The sequence below is a fragment of the Oncorhynchus masou genome, chromosome 15 (assembly GCF_036934945.1).
Source record: "Oncorhynchus masou masou isolate Uvic2021 chromosome 15, UVic_Omas_1.1, whole genome shotgun sequence".
Classification (NCBI taxonomy): Eukaryota; Metazoa; Chordata; class Actinopteri; order Salmoniformes; family Salmonidae; genus Oncorhynchus; species Oncorhynchus masou.
Genome location: NC_088226.1, coordinates 7380625 through 7395236, shown reverse-complemented (window position 1 = coordinate 7395236; position 14612 = coordinate 7380625). Strand labels below are relative to the sequence as shown.

The window sequence follows — 14612 nt, the reverse complement described above, 5'->3', positions numbered from 1 at the left end:
GTTTATGTGAAATTGACAGAAAACATCCTCAGTCTTTGAAGTGCTAGTCAATATTTCCTAATAAAAAGCATTTCTTAGTCTATATTTTTTGTTTTCCGTTTGATTAGGCTTACAAATTGAAGGGATATTTTGACAGAATTGTTAACAGAAATATGTAGACGAATGTCTGAAGAATAATCGTTTTAAATTATTTACTGTGTGCGTGTGTGTTTGTGAGTGAGAGAGACTGGGGTCTGAAGTTAAATATAATTTACGATGTGATATGACGATACACTACAACTTTTACGCGACAGCATCATCTTTTATGTCGCATCTAATAACAATATCGGATGGGCCGTTAACTTTTCTTTTTTTAAATAATGAACTGTCACTTAGCCAATAGGCTATCTCAGAATAGGGCCTTTGTTGGTTTGATCATTTTCATCTCTGGTTTCTCAACGAGACAGTTCAACGAGAAAATAATTATGTTTCTCGTGCCGACTATTGTCATTTTAGCGCCATATCTGTGGAAATTCAGACGAATTTCTATTATTATCCGTTTTTGTTATTGAAACCACACAACGCGTTTTTCCGCCACGGCATTGGACCTGTTTCCAATCTGAAGACATGCGTGATGAATTTGGCAAATCATCTGCAGCTTTTTCGGTAACGTAGCCCACCCACACCACCCCAGTCGCCCGCTGCCCTGGGGTATCAATAGGAAATGTGGAAATCCCAACAAAGAACTAAATCATTAAACATAAACAACCCAGGGCCTTCGAACAATACAAACGTGCCCCCCGCTTCTGGCATTCCTTTTATGGATTGGCAAGTGCAAATCTATTACTTTCAGCATAATACCAGTTTATTCTCAGTTGGCTATTAGGCCTATATAAAATACAATTTAACAGTGTCATTACGGACTGTTATATATTTAAAGGTGTGTGTTTTCAATTGAGTAGCAGGCCGATGGTTTCCTTGTTCATGAGAAATAAGGCATATCAATTACATTTTTCTCAGTGTGTAATTTCTGACGTTATGACCGTCCTGTTACCTCTCGCTAAATAGGCTTCTCATGGAGGAATAATGTCAGCAAGCCTTAGCCAGATCTAGTCATATGCCTATCACGAAATTACAAGTAGGCTAGCTGCTACATTTAATTGGCATAGTAGCCTAGTTTCAATATGCTCGAATATTATTCCTGTTGCTATTATAATAGCATAATTAGGCTACTATACATTTCTATAGGCTACATTTCCCTCTATAAATGGTAAAAGTTGCAAGGCGCCGTAAATTCTCTATCTATAGGGATAGACAACTTCTGAAGGTGACCCTTAGGCCTACTCGTCCAACAATTGTTTTTGCCACTATAGATATAGATTATGAAGTTGGCTCATACTTCTCTTCCGTCACTGCAAGTCCCCAATATCAACACAAGTATTGTTAATCTTCACTCTCCTTTGATTTGTCTCATTTACCTTGGCTAAAACGAATAGGCCTACCACATTTATTTTTGATCGAACTAGATTGATTGATTTAATCTAGCCTTTCAATTATTGCAGAATTTTGAATGTGGGCCTCTGGCTGTAGTATATGAAGTGATATTTTCACAACCATTATGCCTTTATCCAAAGCACATAATTTCTTGAAAGAAGCATTAACCTAATAAAAATGATTCCTCACTTTGATTTGATTAAACTTCATGTCAAACTTCGTATTTTCAACATTTCTAACTCAACACGCTTCCCTACATTAGAGCTGTTTAGTCGGTACCATTTGTGCAAAATGTCAGAATTTATGCCTCGATCACACCTATAGTGTTTAAGCAAAATGTACGCAGCATCATCTGGATATGTGTGCAACAAAAGTTCAACATTCACCATCTGCTACTGTTTCTGTCAAGCAGTCTATGCATACAATAAGATGCACATGTTAGATTAATCCAACATATGCACCACACAGAACGCACTGCAACTGCCTTTGTAACACAATGGTGCAAGCCAAATGCAGCGTTCCATTGGAAATGAATGTACTTTTGGTGCACCAAAACACAATAAAGCAGTCGGTGTGATGGAGGCTTTGGGCACATTATTATGGTGAAGCCTTTCATTCATACTCATACTTCAACTCATACTCTCCTCCATGTTTTGCACATGGGCATATGTTGCTAAAATAGTATAAGAAAAATGTTCGAAGCGCCCTTTAGTAGGACATTATTATTTATTCAGAAAAAAAGCGTATACTGAGTTATCTTTGTTTTTGGCGCTTCACGAAATTACAATTATAGGCCATTTTGGTTTTGAAAATGTGTTATTGATGTGGTGATAGTTCAGATGATCTAGGGCGGCTATATGTCTACTCCTCCATATATTTGATATTTCGAATAGCCATCTACAAGTAGGCCTTGGTCTAATAGGATAATATCATTTTTCCCCACCATATTGATATTATAGTTGTAACTTATTAAACGAATGGTAATTTACTGAATGGAATTTGAAATATGATGTTGATTTTGGAGTGATGGAATGATGATAGGTAACGGTTGGTACTTTGGTACCGATTGCCTTGTTTCGATTGGTTAAGAGCTTCTCCTCGATCATAACCATGACATCACAGTCACCTGATCCAATACCGTTACAGTTCCAACAGGAAACCAACGAGGGAGGATGCTGGACATCTTGGAAGTCTCACGGTGCTTCATAACTTTCTCAGCCTCCCTTTTCTCCGTTTAAGGCTAGAAAGTTGTTCAATTTCATGTTTGTTTGGAGATAAAAAGGCTTTGGATTTTTTGAAGGATTGTTTTTTTCTCTTGAATAACTAACGTGAGAGGGGGCTGAGCGCACATATTTTAAGCGTGTTTTTTTTGGTGAATGGAGAGGGAAAAGCCTTGCGCGTGAGCATCTATCCCTTTCAAAGAACTGACCCTTTCCCACCTGTTGGGGCAGGTGGTTTTGGCTCTGCCCGTGGACTATGACATTGGACTTGGAGCCCATGGAAGATTTTGTTATTGACGTAGTGGGAGAGGGACTCAGGGATAACGGAGATGAGCATCTCGTTTCCTTACCTTTGGAAGAGGCGAGAAGCGCAGAGCATGAACCTGACACGTTTTTGTCTTCGAGCGGGCAGGACGAGGATAGGGACGACTACTCACCCACATCGAAGCGTCCTCCAGCAGCAAGTAAAAGCCCGGCGTCGGTAAAGCCTCCGTACTCCTACATCGCTTTGATAACAATGGCCATATTACAAAGCCCCAAAAAGCGTCTTACCCTCAGCGAGATATGTGACTTTATCAGCCACCGATTCGTTTATTATCGTGAGAAGTTCCCTGCCTGGCAGAATTCCATCAGACACAACCTTTCGCTCAATGACTGCTTTGTCAAAATGCCCCGGGAGCCTGGTAATCCAGGGAAGGGAAACTACTGGACGCTGGACCCCAATTCTTCGGACATGTTTGAGAATGGGAGCTTTTTGCGTCGAAGGAAGAGGTTCAAACGCCAGCATTTTCGTTTCGGGGTGCTCAAGGAGCAACCCCTTGAGCCCAGTGGCTTTCACAACTTGTATAGTACTTATGGACTTGGCACAGCGGGTCTTCAGCTACCCAGTTTGGAGATATATCCGTTCGGCTTCCATCACCATGCACACTCGTCATGCGCGCCCACCATCCCACCTGTTAGCTGCCTGCTACCGGCTTTGTCGAGCCTGTTTACCCGGAACACTTTCGCTGCCAAGGCTTTTCTTCAATCACAGCAGCCTGTCACTATCGGGTCCTTCAATCCGAGCCGCTGTGCCACTTTTTCTTCCGCTTTGACCTCCTGCGCTCCCTACGCGTCCCCTGCGCTGTTCCACTCCACGGCGTCACCACATCTCACCAGTTTACATCAAGAATATCAGAAATTACAAACTCAGCGCAGCACCTCTGACCTGGCTAAATGATGTTTCAGACTTTACATGTTTTATTTGTATCTCAGGTGATAGAGATTTTTGAAGCTCTTGTGGAAAAAGTTATTTGGCAAATGGTAATTGGATGGACTTTCTTGTTGATCTAGGCCTATTTGAAAAGTTCTTAAGAATGCTGTAGATGTATGCCTTGCATTGATTACATGTTTCATAGCATCTTGCTTTTTACTTTCAAATGTATGAAATTACATTTGTCAATTGAAATGCAAATATTTAACTGACGAGTTTCCTTTTATATTCGGAAAGAAATAAAGGGAAATATTTAAAACACTATATTTAACTCAGTCATTTTCTCATATGCCTTTGCGTCACTGACCTGACAATGTTGGCACAATTGAAGATCTGTAATTGATGCCTTTAACAACTGATGATTGCATAGCGTATATTTTTAATCAATGGAAATATAGCTGCATTTAAAACAAAACAAAACTATAGTAGGCCTAAATGCGTAGTGGACTTGATTGCATCTTTCAGCAGGAAAACCATTTAATTCAAAATGTTGTTGATTGTGTAGATGATGTGTGGGTTAAATTATGTTCAGAACCTTTTACAAAATTAGGGTCATTTTAGTTTGGCTGGTTAGCATTTCTCTAATAATAAAATATTATGTTATTCAATGATATGATGTTTAGGCCTGCATGTTAAAAAATGTAAGCCTATATTAAGTCAAATAAAATTCTTTAAATAATTGTCCAATTTTGACGGTATAGCTTTAAAAGTGTCTGTCGAAACAGGGACTGAGGATAAAGCGATGTGCGGAATCAAACGATATAAAGATCACATGAACGAGATGCAATATTGTGTTGACTCTAATCTATTCTAAATCAAGTATCCTGGAATGTTATGACTACATGTTGAGGATTTTCTGATACTACAATTGAAACATTTTATCTTTGTTCGTTTTTTATGGCTACAATATAGGCCCTACTGCAATTATTTATATATCATGAAAATCTCTCAATGTGGTTGTTCTGCAGCATCTCGCTGTCGTTTGCCATTCATCCCCAAAAACTGACGCTTAAACACATTGTAAATTAATGCTCTTTCTAAATTTGAAGTCTAGAAGTAACGGTCTGCGCAGCTTTCAGATTGTCAGTTGAGTTACACCACATCCATCCATTTGTTCAACATCGTATTATAATGGCCTGATTTTGCGTCATTCTCCCCACAGCCTGCTCGATCTCAAACCAAAAATTGAAAAAATCTGTACAACACATTCAAAGACGTCATATTTTCTTGTCGGATTATGAGGTCGTTTCTAAATCCGCATTTGGTTGTCTCTCTCCAAAGCATTCCTTATAAGATTTTTTCATAGAAATGTTTTAATATGTTTGTATGGGAGATGTAGCTTGAGCCTATAGCTTACTATTCAAAGAGGTATACCACAAACGAACCGTTGCCAGTTGAGGATTTATTCAAATATGTGTTTAAATAGACATCGACACGACGTGATTTAACTCGGTTTTGCAAGAACCAGATTCGTGGAATATAGATCTATTAGTCAGAAAATAAAAGCAATATTACATTGTAAGAATATTAAAGCCCTATTAAAGCCCTGAGAATTCTGGATGTTTTAAAACAATATTTTAAAGTAATTAATAACAAATAGCTGTATAACTTGATAGATATCACAATCAAGTAAAATGGTGATACTGCATGCTATATATTTGTAAACATAAAAGGAACAAAACATAAAAGGAATATAAAGGTTTCCTTAGTCTCTTTATATCGTTTAAAATATCTGGAGCCACATTGGAGATGATTCTAGTACTGTTTCAACCCAAAGGAACAGACATTTCTCATGGATTATAATGAAGATTGAGTATTTGAGACAGATTATTCATGTAAATGTTGAATTATAAAATTAACCATATTTGCTGTTTTCTTTTAACGTCCTTGTTTGGATTTATTGTGTGTTTTTCTTTTACTTCTATGCCAGACCGTGCTATGTTACACTGAAAATGACAGGATGAAAATATTGTTAGGTTTCATTGGAGGAAAGTATTTATTTAATTCTACTCTAAGTCTAGTTTAGATTGATGACTACTCTAAAGCTTTTGAAACGGGCTGATGGATAGAAGTACGATATCCAATTCAGTCTAATGCCGTTTGGCACCCATTGAAGGAGTTAAATAAATATAAAAGATTGTTGCCTGATGGCGATTTGGTTGCTTGACTGAGAGAGAAATACACAATGATTTTCTTTGTGGGTCCCCGTTTGAATAAGGAATAAGTTTGATTCAGGAAATGTACAGACTCGCTCATACTGGGTCACACTGTTTATTTGATCCTTTTTGTGGTCATACATTTTTTTGCACATGAAACACTAAACGTTTATTATTGCTATTGATCATCTTAAACAGTGTGGTGGGAATTGTGGTGAAGTAACCTTAATAGATCCAGCATGAGATTTGTATCATCTGACAGTAAATATTTAGTGTTCGAATGATACTTATCTGCTTGAAAGAAAACTGAAAATACCACTAATGGGTCATTTTATCCCATGTATGGAACAGAGACTGATAACAGTGTCAGAGCCGTAATGCCATCTTGTATTATGTGGTCAGTCATGATTCATCTGAGAACTCTGGTAAATTAGAAAATAGATCAAGTGTAAACTCTGGGACAGCCAGTGCCTTCATTGATTATACTAGCATCGTCAGGCTTCGGCAACATATACAGTTGAAGTCGGAAGTTTTACATACACCTTAGCCAAATTCATTTAAACTCAGTTTTTCACAATTCCTGACATTTAAACATAGTAAAAATTCCCTGTCTTCGGTCAGTCAGGATCACCACTTTATTTTAAGAATGTGAAATGTCAGAATAATAGTAGAGAGAATGATTTATTTCAGCTTTTATTTCTTTCATCACATTCCCAGTGGGTCAGAAGTTTACGTACACTCAATTAGTATTTTGTAGCATTGCCTTTAAATTGTTTAACTTGGGTCAAACATTTTGGGTAGCCTTCCACAAGCTTCCCACAATAAGTTGGGTGAATTTTGGCCCATTCCTCCTTACAGAGCTGGTGTAACTGAGTCAGGTTTGTAGGCCTCCTTGCTCGCACACGCCTTTTCAGTTCTGCCCATACATTTTCTTTATGATTGAGGTCAGGGCTTTGTGATGGCCACTCCAATACCTTGACTTTGTTGTCCTTAAGCCATTTTGCCACAACTTTGGAAGTTGCTTGGGTTCATTGTCCATTTGGAAGACCCATTTGCAACCAAGCTTTAACTTCCTGACTGATGTCTTGAGATGTTGCTTTAATTTATCCACGTCATTTTACATCCTCATGATGCCATCTATTTTGTGAAGTGCACCAGTCCCTCATGCAGCAAAGCACCCTCACAACATGATGCTGCCACCCCGTGCTTCATGGGTGGGATGGTGTTCTTTGGCTTGCAAGCCTCCCCCTTTTTCCTCCAAACATAACGATGGTCATTATGGCCAAACAGTTCTATTTTTGTTCCATCAGACCAGAGGACATTTCTCCAAAAAGTACGATCTTTGTCCTCATGTGCAGTTGCAAACCGTAGCCTGTCTATTTTTAATGGCGGTTTTGGAGCAGTGGCTTCTTCCTTGCTGAGCGGCCTTTCAGATTATGTCGATATAGGACTGGTTTTACTGTGGATATAGATAATTTTGTACCTGTTTCCTCCAGCATCTTCACAAGGTCCTTTGCCGTTGTACTGGGATGGATTTGCACTTTTCGCACCAAAGTACGTTCATCACTAGGAGACAGAACACGTCTCCTTCCTGAGTGGTATGACGGCTGAGTGGTCCCATGGTGTTTATACTTGCGTACTATTGTTTGTATAGATGAGCGTACCTTCAGGCATTCTGAAATTGCTCCCAAGGATGAATTTGTGGACTTGTAGAGGTCTACAATTTTTTTCTGAGGTAGGCCTTGAAATACATCCACAGGTACACCTCCAATTGACTCAAATTAGCCTATCAGAAGCTTCTAAATCCATGACATCTTTTTCTGGAATTTTCCAAGCTGTCTAAAGGCATAGTCAACTTAGTGTATGTAAACTTCTGATCCACTGGAATTGTAATACAGTGAATTATAAGTGAAATAATCTGTCTGGAAACAATTGTTGTAAAAATTATATGTGTCATGCACAAAGTAGATGTCCTAACCGACTTGCCAAAACTATAGTTCGTTAACAAGAAATGTGTGGAGTGGTTGAAAAATACATTTTAATGACTCCAACCTAAGTGTATGTAAACTTCCAACTAAGGTTGAGTCACTTTCCCTGGTCAGGTATAAGACCTCAAAGTCAAGTGCTCGTCATGCGTCAGTCAATGGGTCTGTGTGAAAGCTTTGTAGATGATGCAGAAGTCAATCCTCTTTTATCAAGAACAAATAGAGAAAGAGACAAACAAACTATCAGAAAAGCAGAGGAGTGCTGTTGATTGACAGAGAGAGAAAGGAGTGACATTTATCTGCGGGGAACGTCACTGCACCTGACAAAATAAGCAAGACAGAAACTGTGCATGTTATGTCCTCTTGTATGTGTGTTCAGCTGCCCTTTATCATACATGACATCTCCATCCCTGTTGTAAGGGAAGAAGAAACTTTCCAATAATCAGTTGTGTTTGCCTTTATTTTCTTTCCTTTCCATTTTTCAAGATGGGTGTCTAACAGGATGTGAGAGAAACTGTTACTACCTCCTCAATTTCTATCATTGGAGACCTGTTGCATTAACCCCTGGTCGGCACCACCTCTCTCCTACATTCTCTCTATTATAGTCTCACTTTTGTTCTTGTTAAATGGCATGTGAAAGAATGTTCCTTGACTGCCAATTCATTTAGAAATGAAATATGTAAAAGGGCTCAGCAATTGTAACAACAATGACACTGGGCCTTAAATTGAATACGTCACTACAGGAGACTCCAATCGATGTCACATTATGGTTATTCATAACACTATGAACATGATGAATGTAGGTTTATGTGACTCCCATCAGTGATGCGTGCCCTGTTACCGCTCCAGGTTTCTACTCAGTTCCACGTGGATTATCAGTTATGACTTATTATAACTCACATCTTCCCTCTGATGTAGAGGCCATTTCCTGGGAAAAGTCTGTCGATTTAGTCAGAAGTCCATTCATGCCTGACACGGTTGCTATGCCATGCTTTCATTCTAGCATTATTAAGGCCAAGCCAAACAGGCAAGGTAAACTCATTCCTCCAACACCCTCCCTCCCCTTTCTTCCTTTCCACAGCCAGATCACGGGGCAGTGAGTGGTGCATTGTGGGATAGCCTTAGCTAATTCAGTCATTAGATGAAAAACAACGTTTCAATGTTATTCCTACATGTTATTTCTACATGTTACATTGTTTCAATGTTATTCCTACATGTTATTTCTACATGTTACAATGTTTCAACGTTATTCCTACATGTTATTCCTACTTTTGAAATGCATCATTTGGAATGAGTTCCCTTGAATGTTTTTATTTTCCTGAACTGTTGAGAGTGGTTTGTAAGTTATTTAAACTGATTGAATTGAAATTGATTGAAAGAGACCAAAGACAATACAAGCATTTAAGTACAACACCATTTCAAAGGGATTATCTGTTGGCTACAGTGATCAGAATTGAGGGGGTGGTAGCATCAATGTATAGAGGGGGAAGCTACAGTAAGTAGGTGGCATCAGAGCAGAGGTTTTCTCCTCTCACTTTAATGGCTGACTTCCACAGGCCCGGCTTGTTGGCCTTTGCTTTTCCTGGCAGGGCTGATCCCTGCTGCCCCGCTTTTGAGAGTTATTCAATTATATATCCTCCACCCTCCGCGTCTCCCTCTCTCCCCTGCTTCACCAGTCTGTGCTTCACCCTGCCAGGCCCAGTAAAAAAGGGTGCTGCATTGGTGCACCGTTCTCCAGTCTCGTGCTCAAGAATTTATGTGTGTGGGGTGGTGGAGGGCAGTGCAGTGTGTTTTTGGAAAAGGGACCCCCCAACCCTCAGTGCCAGCAGATGACAATGACATATAGCAGGAAAGCCACCCAGAAGGAGAATGATCTCACACCTCAGCCACGTGCTGAGAGAGGAGAGAGGAAGAAAAAGAGGGAGATCTGGGTAGAGAGAGGGAGGGAGAAAAAGATGGAGAGGGGTAGAGAGAGGGAGCGAGAAGGTTTTATAGAGATGGAGATAAAGAGATTGCAAGGCAGGAAAAGACTAGTAGGCATGGGGTCTGTTAGGTGCCTGATAAGACAAGGGTGAAGTTCTCTGAGTTGGTGTCGAGACTTAGATTTCCTGGTGTTAATCATAGAACCCTAATGGACTTCGCCTCTATACCCATGAATTGACTAACCACACCCTAAAACCCACTGACTCCCTATATATTTCAGAAGAAACACCCAACTTCTCTCACGAAACACCAAGATCAAAAATATTCTCGCAAACAACATCAAAATATCCACAGTTGCGCTCTGAGTTTTATTGTTAATCGAATCAGCCTCATTATAACATCTGTGAGACAAAAACACAGGCCCTCTAATGCAGCCATTATGCAGTTCAATGGGTGGCATTTGGTCATGACCCCCCTACTCTTCCCAATGCCCCCCTTCAATCTTACTGGTACCCTGCTGCGTCCCAGCTGGCGACCTCATGCCCTCACCATTTTCCTGCAGCCTGGCACCTCTTAGGGCTGGTGGCTGAACAGAGCTCTACCCAATGTGCTCAATGGTTGGGCAACAAGAATCGGGCAATGTCATGTACTCTACCTTCTTGTCGTCATCAAGTCCAGACCCACAGGTATGGACCAACAGCTCTAACCCTAGCACAACTGTGGCCAACAAGAAACGCTAGCTAGCATATCCTCAGAGAGCTCAGATCAAAGGCACTGAGGGGTGATGTCACCCACAGCAGCCCCTTAACCGCCTATTGCACCAAATGAGCGTCATTAGCCATACAAACAAGACTAAAACCTGATGTCATTTAATCAAAAAGAAGCAGGAAGCACAATTAACATCTGGTCCAAGACGTGTCAGAGTGGGGTCAGGCTAGCCGGGCTCTGATTACAGTTGTAGTAGGCCTATGGCTTAACGAGAATAACTCTAACCCCAACCTGGCCATGATCTGCTGGCCAACTGATCTCTGAGCAAGACAGAGTGACCTGCCTGCTCCACCAGGCATCACCATGGAGACGTGATGAAGTTTGGAAACTCTGAAGTTAAAGAGTAACAGTAGGTGATAGGTCCCTCCCACAACCCCCTCTCTCTCCATTTTTGGTTTTCTTCCTTCTCTCAATAACGTCTGCAGTGGCATATTACAACTTGGAAGTGGATTTTAAAGGGGCATTGAAAATGTTGCCAGAATGGGAAAAACATGAACTGGCTCAATCGAAGCAGATTAGGCAGGCGAGCCAAACCTCACGCTTTGTAAAAAATAAGAAAAAAATACTTTTTAGGTTGGTGCTCAGACCAACCGCATAGCAGGGAAGCCAAACCTCGCCCTCTCCCTCGACTGAAAAGAATGGCATCTATGACATAAAGAGAGAACATTCATTGAATTGGCACCTCATATCTCTCACCCTTTGCTACACAATGTCAACAAAGTCACTGCTAACCCTGAGGGTGCTGGTGTTGGAGCAAGAGCCTTGTTTTATCAGTGCTGCAGGTCTGGTTTGGGGAAATTACAAAGCTAATTCAAAGGCTTGTAAACAATGGAACAGTAACATAAGTCCAGTAATTCTTACTGTATGTAATGAATGTTGTGTTATACTATGGAGCAGTGATGTGATAAAGCTGATTGCTGTGAAGTTCAGAGATGAGAGAGTAAGCGTAAAAGCACCGCCCTGCCACCCAATCTGTCTGCCAGCGAGCCGTGTTGCCTCCGTTGGTGGTCCCTGGTGTAAGCTACATTTTCCCCTTGCTTCTCTCTCCCCTGTTTTTTTTATAGCAAACACAAAATGGTTCCTAATTCACTGCTGCTAGAGGGGGGTAATTTGCGGCTTTTGGCTGAGTGTCGCAAGCCCCAAATTTGAAAAAGCTGCTCTGGGGAAGGCATTCTATAAGGCAGTAGAGCTACAGTAGGGAGAATCACTTCAATGCATCCAAAGGAAAACAGACACAGCAAAACATGATGATCTCTATACTCAAAAGGCATTTATGTAATAATAACTTGGGGAAACTGAAACCCTTCCTTCTGAGCTTCTGCCAACAATCAGAGCTCTTTTAATTCATTGATCATTGTAATATGTGCTCACTCCAAGTAACTCTTGTTTTTAAATTGCATACACAAACATTGTCTTTGAAATGCAGTATGGAATCACCATTGTATGTCTGTTACTTTCATTTTCATAGCAGACTCTTTCTTTTGTCAGTAGAGCAGCAGTAGAGTTTGTAGAACTTAAAACCAACTGGCGAAACGTAACAATTCTGGTTAAGATACATTTGATATGTGATCGTTCCAATTTCCAGGAGGATCTATCAAATGCCAACGGAAGTCCTCCCTCATTGTGCTGACAAATGTGAGAAAACAGTTCTTCATCATAAATAGACTATTTAAGCATTTCTAGCGGGATACACTGACAGAATATGACGTCAATATCAATATTCAACATGTTGGAAAAGTAAGCAAAGAAGAGAAAACAATTAATACAACAGAAACCTACAATTGGTTGGGGTGATATCTTGTCTGTGTGTGGGAGAGAATCTGGATCTCTCTTCACACTCTGAGCAAGCAGTGACTCAGCCCAGGGGTTTCTGAGCGCTCCTAGCTCAGTCGACACAAGGGCCCTAAGAGGTGCTCATTCATTTTGATGAACAGGGTCCTCCTCTCTCTCATCCTCTCCTCGATGGCTTCCTCTCTCCTCAGGGAAAGCCTGCAGGGATGTTTGTCTTTTTTCATTTTTATCCGGCATGGTTTTTCACTTCCACAACAGCACGTCATTACCCAGAGTGTTTAAACGCTTAAGTACGGTTTGAAGGGGAGAGAAAAAGCACTTGCAGTGCACAGCTCTACATTAACTCTGCATCACTCAGGGGAGAAGTAAAACCTGCCCTCTGAGCAAAATGAAGACAATAAATAAAAGTAGCGGTTGTCAGATGTCTGGAACAGCTTGAGAGGATTTGAACAACAGGGTAGCCCACCGTGTTGAAATGAGCACTGCTAACGTTGGGCCGTCTCTTCAGAACTCCCCACTACCAGTTGCTGAGCGCTATTGACGAATGAGGTTGGGCCTGGTGCATGATAAGACAGTGTTAGAGGAGCATTTAATCCATATAAAACACAGTATGTTGAAGGACACAAAGTCGCAGCAGTGCAGAAAGGGAAGAGGGAGCAACAACTTAAAACAGATGGGGTAGGTAGAGCCTGATTACTCCATTGCAAGAATATAAGAGGAACATAAAATGTGTTCCTGGGTTTAGTTTGATGGGAATAAGACTTTGATAATTAAACTGTGCTCAGGATGTTGTTCATCCACAGGTTGCCTGGAACCACAGGCAGAACTCATAAAGCATGTGGCTGCAGCTGCTCTGCTACTATTTTCCCAAGTCAATGCGATTGATCATAGGTCTCAGGGTAGATCCAGAGGAAGCTGCAGGTGTGGGGAAGGGAAAACACAATCATATCTCAAGTCAAAAAAATGGCGTCTCCACTGATGGAGATGGATGGAGGAGCAGCATTCCAATCGATGCTGGAGATCTCCACTCCTCAGCCCTGGGTGCACTCAGCTGCATGGGCCAAACATCTGGAGAGGGAAGGAGGGAGAGAGGGAGTGAGGGAGGTGAAAGCTGTTAACTGATCGGCTGTGTTTATCTAAAGAGGCACGGGACTCCTGCGGAGGAGGGAGCCCACGAGTGAGCCTGTGTCAGGGAGGAGAGTTCACGCCCTCGTCGCTTTTCGTTCTCTTTTTCTCTGCATCCTCATCCCCCTCACCCTCCTGGTCAGCTGAATGGAGGGAATGCCAGTCGAAGAGGGGATGCTGGTCTGGTCTCTGGTGCAGACACTGATGGCAGGCTGCTGCAAAACACAGCATGACCACTTCCTCAGCAAACTGCTCCTCTCTTCTTCACAGTTCTTCCCTCTTCGTTCCCTCTTTCCCTCCCTCTATCACCCTCCCCATGTCTCTCTCTGATGCTCAGGGAGCAGGAGACTAAACCACACTTTTCTCTTTTTTTGGGCCTTTCCCCTGTCTTTTCCCCAGCAGCCCTATAAAACGCTGCCCCGGTCCTGTTTTCTCTACAAGTCAAGGGATGAGCTGGGGCTCATAAAGTGGGAGCTCAGAGGGCAAGCGGAGGTCTCAGGCTCTGTAAAAGAGTGCATGGGGGGGGGGGAGTCTGGCAGAGGGAAAATATAGAGTTATACGTAGGACACCTTGGGAGCATTTGATCCCTGTGAATGTGCGCGGTCTGGGGAGGACACGCTCTGTAAATTTCCCTCCCATGTGCTGTGTTCTCAGTAACGGCAGCCCACGCTCGTAAAGAACGAAACAAAAAAATATAGGGATGACAGGTGCCAAAAGCGGGAATGTGAAAAAAGTTAATGATGAAAAACTATGACTGTGTGTGTTTCTCTCTGTGTGTGTGTGTATGTGCATGTGTGTTTATACTGCTGATGGCACCGTGAAGGATTTATTTAAACAGATGTGAACCCTCAGTGCCAGGTTGACCTCAGGTCCTACTTGGCTACACTGAGCCTGATCTATTTGCCCTGGAAAAATAACA

General features: G+C 41.5%; 1 protein-coding gene across 1 annotated transcript; it reads left to right on the top strand.

Annotated features, from left to right (window-relative positions):
* The first annotated feature begins 2644 nt into the window (after positions 1 to 2644).
* On the top strand, positions 2645 to 4137 carry LOC135554959 (forkhead box protein D2-like). The gene has a single exon (XM_064987342.1). The coding sequence runs from the start codon at positions 2950 to 2952 to the stop codon at positions 3910 to 3912; it is 963 nt and encodes a 320-aa protein (XP_064843414.1). The 5' UTR covers positions 2645 to 2949; the 3' UTR covers positions 3913 to 4137.
* Positions 4138 to 14612: the final 10475 nt, after the last annotated feature.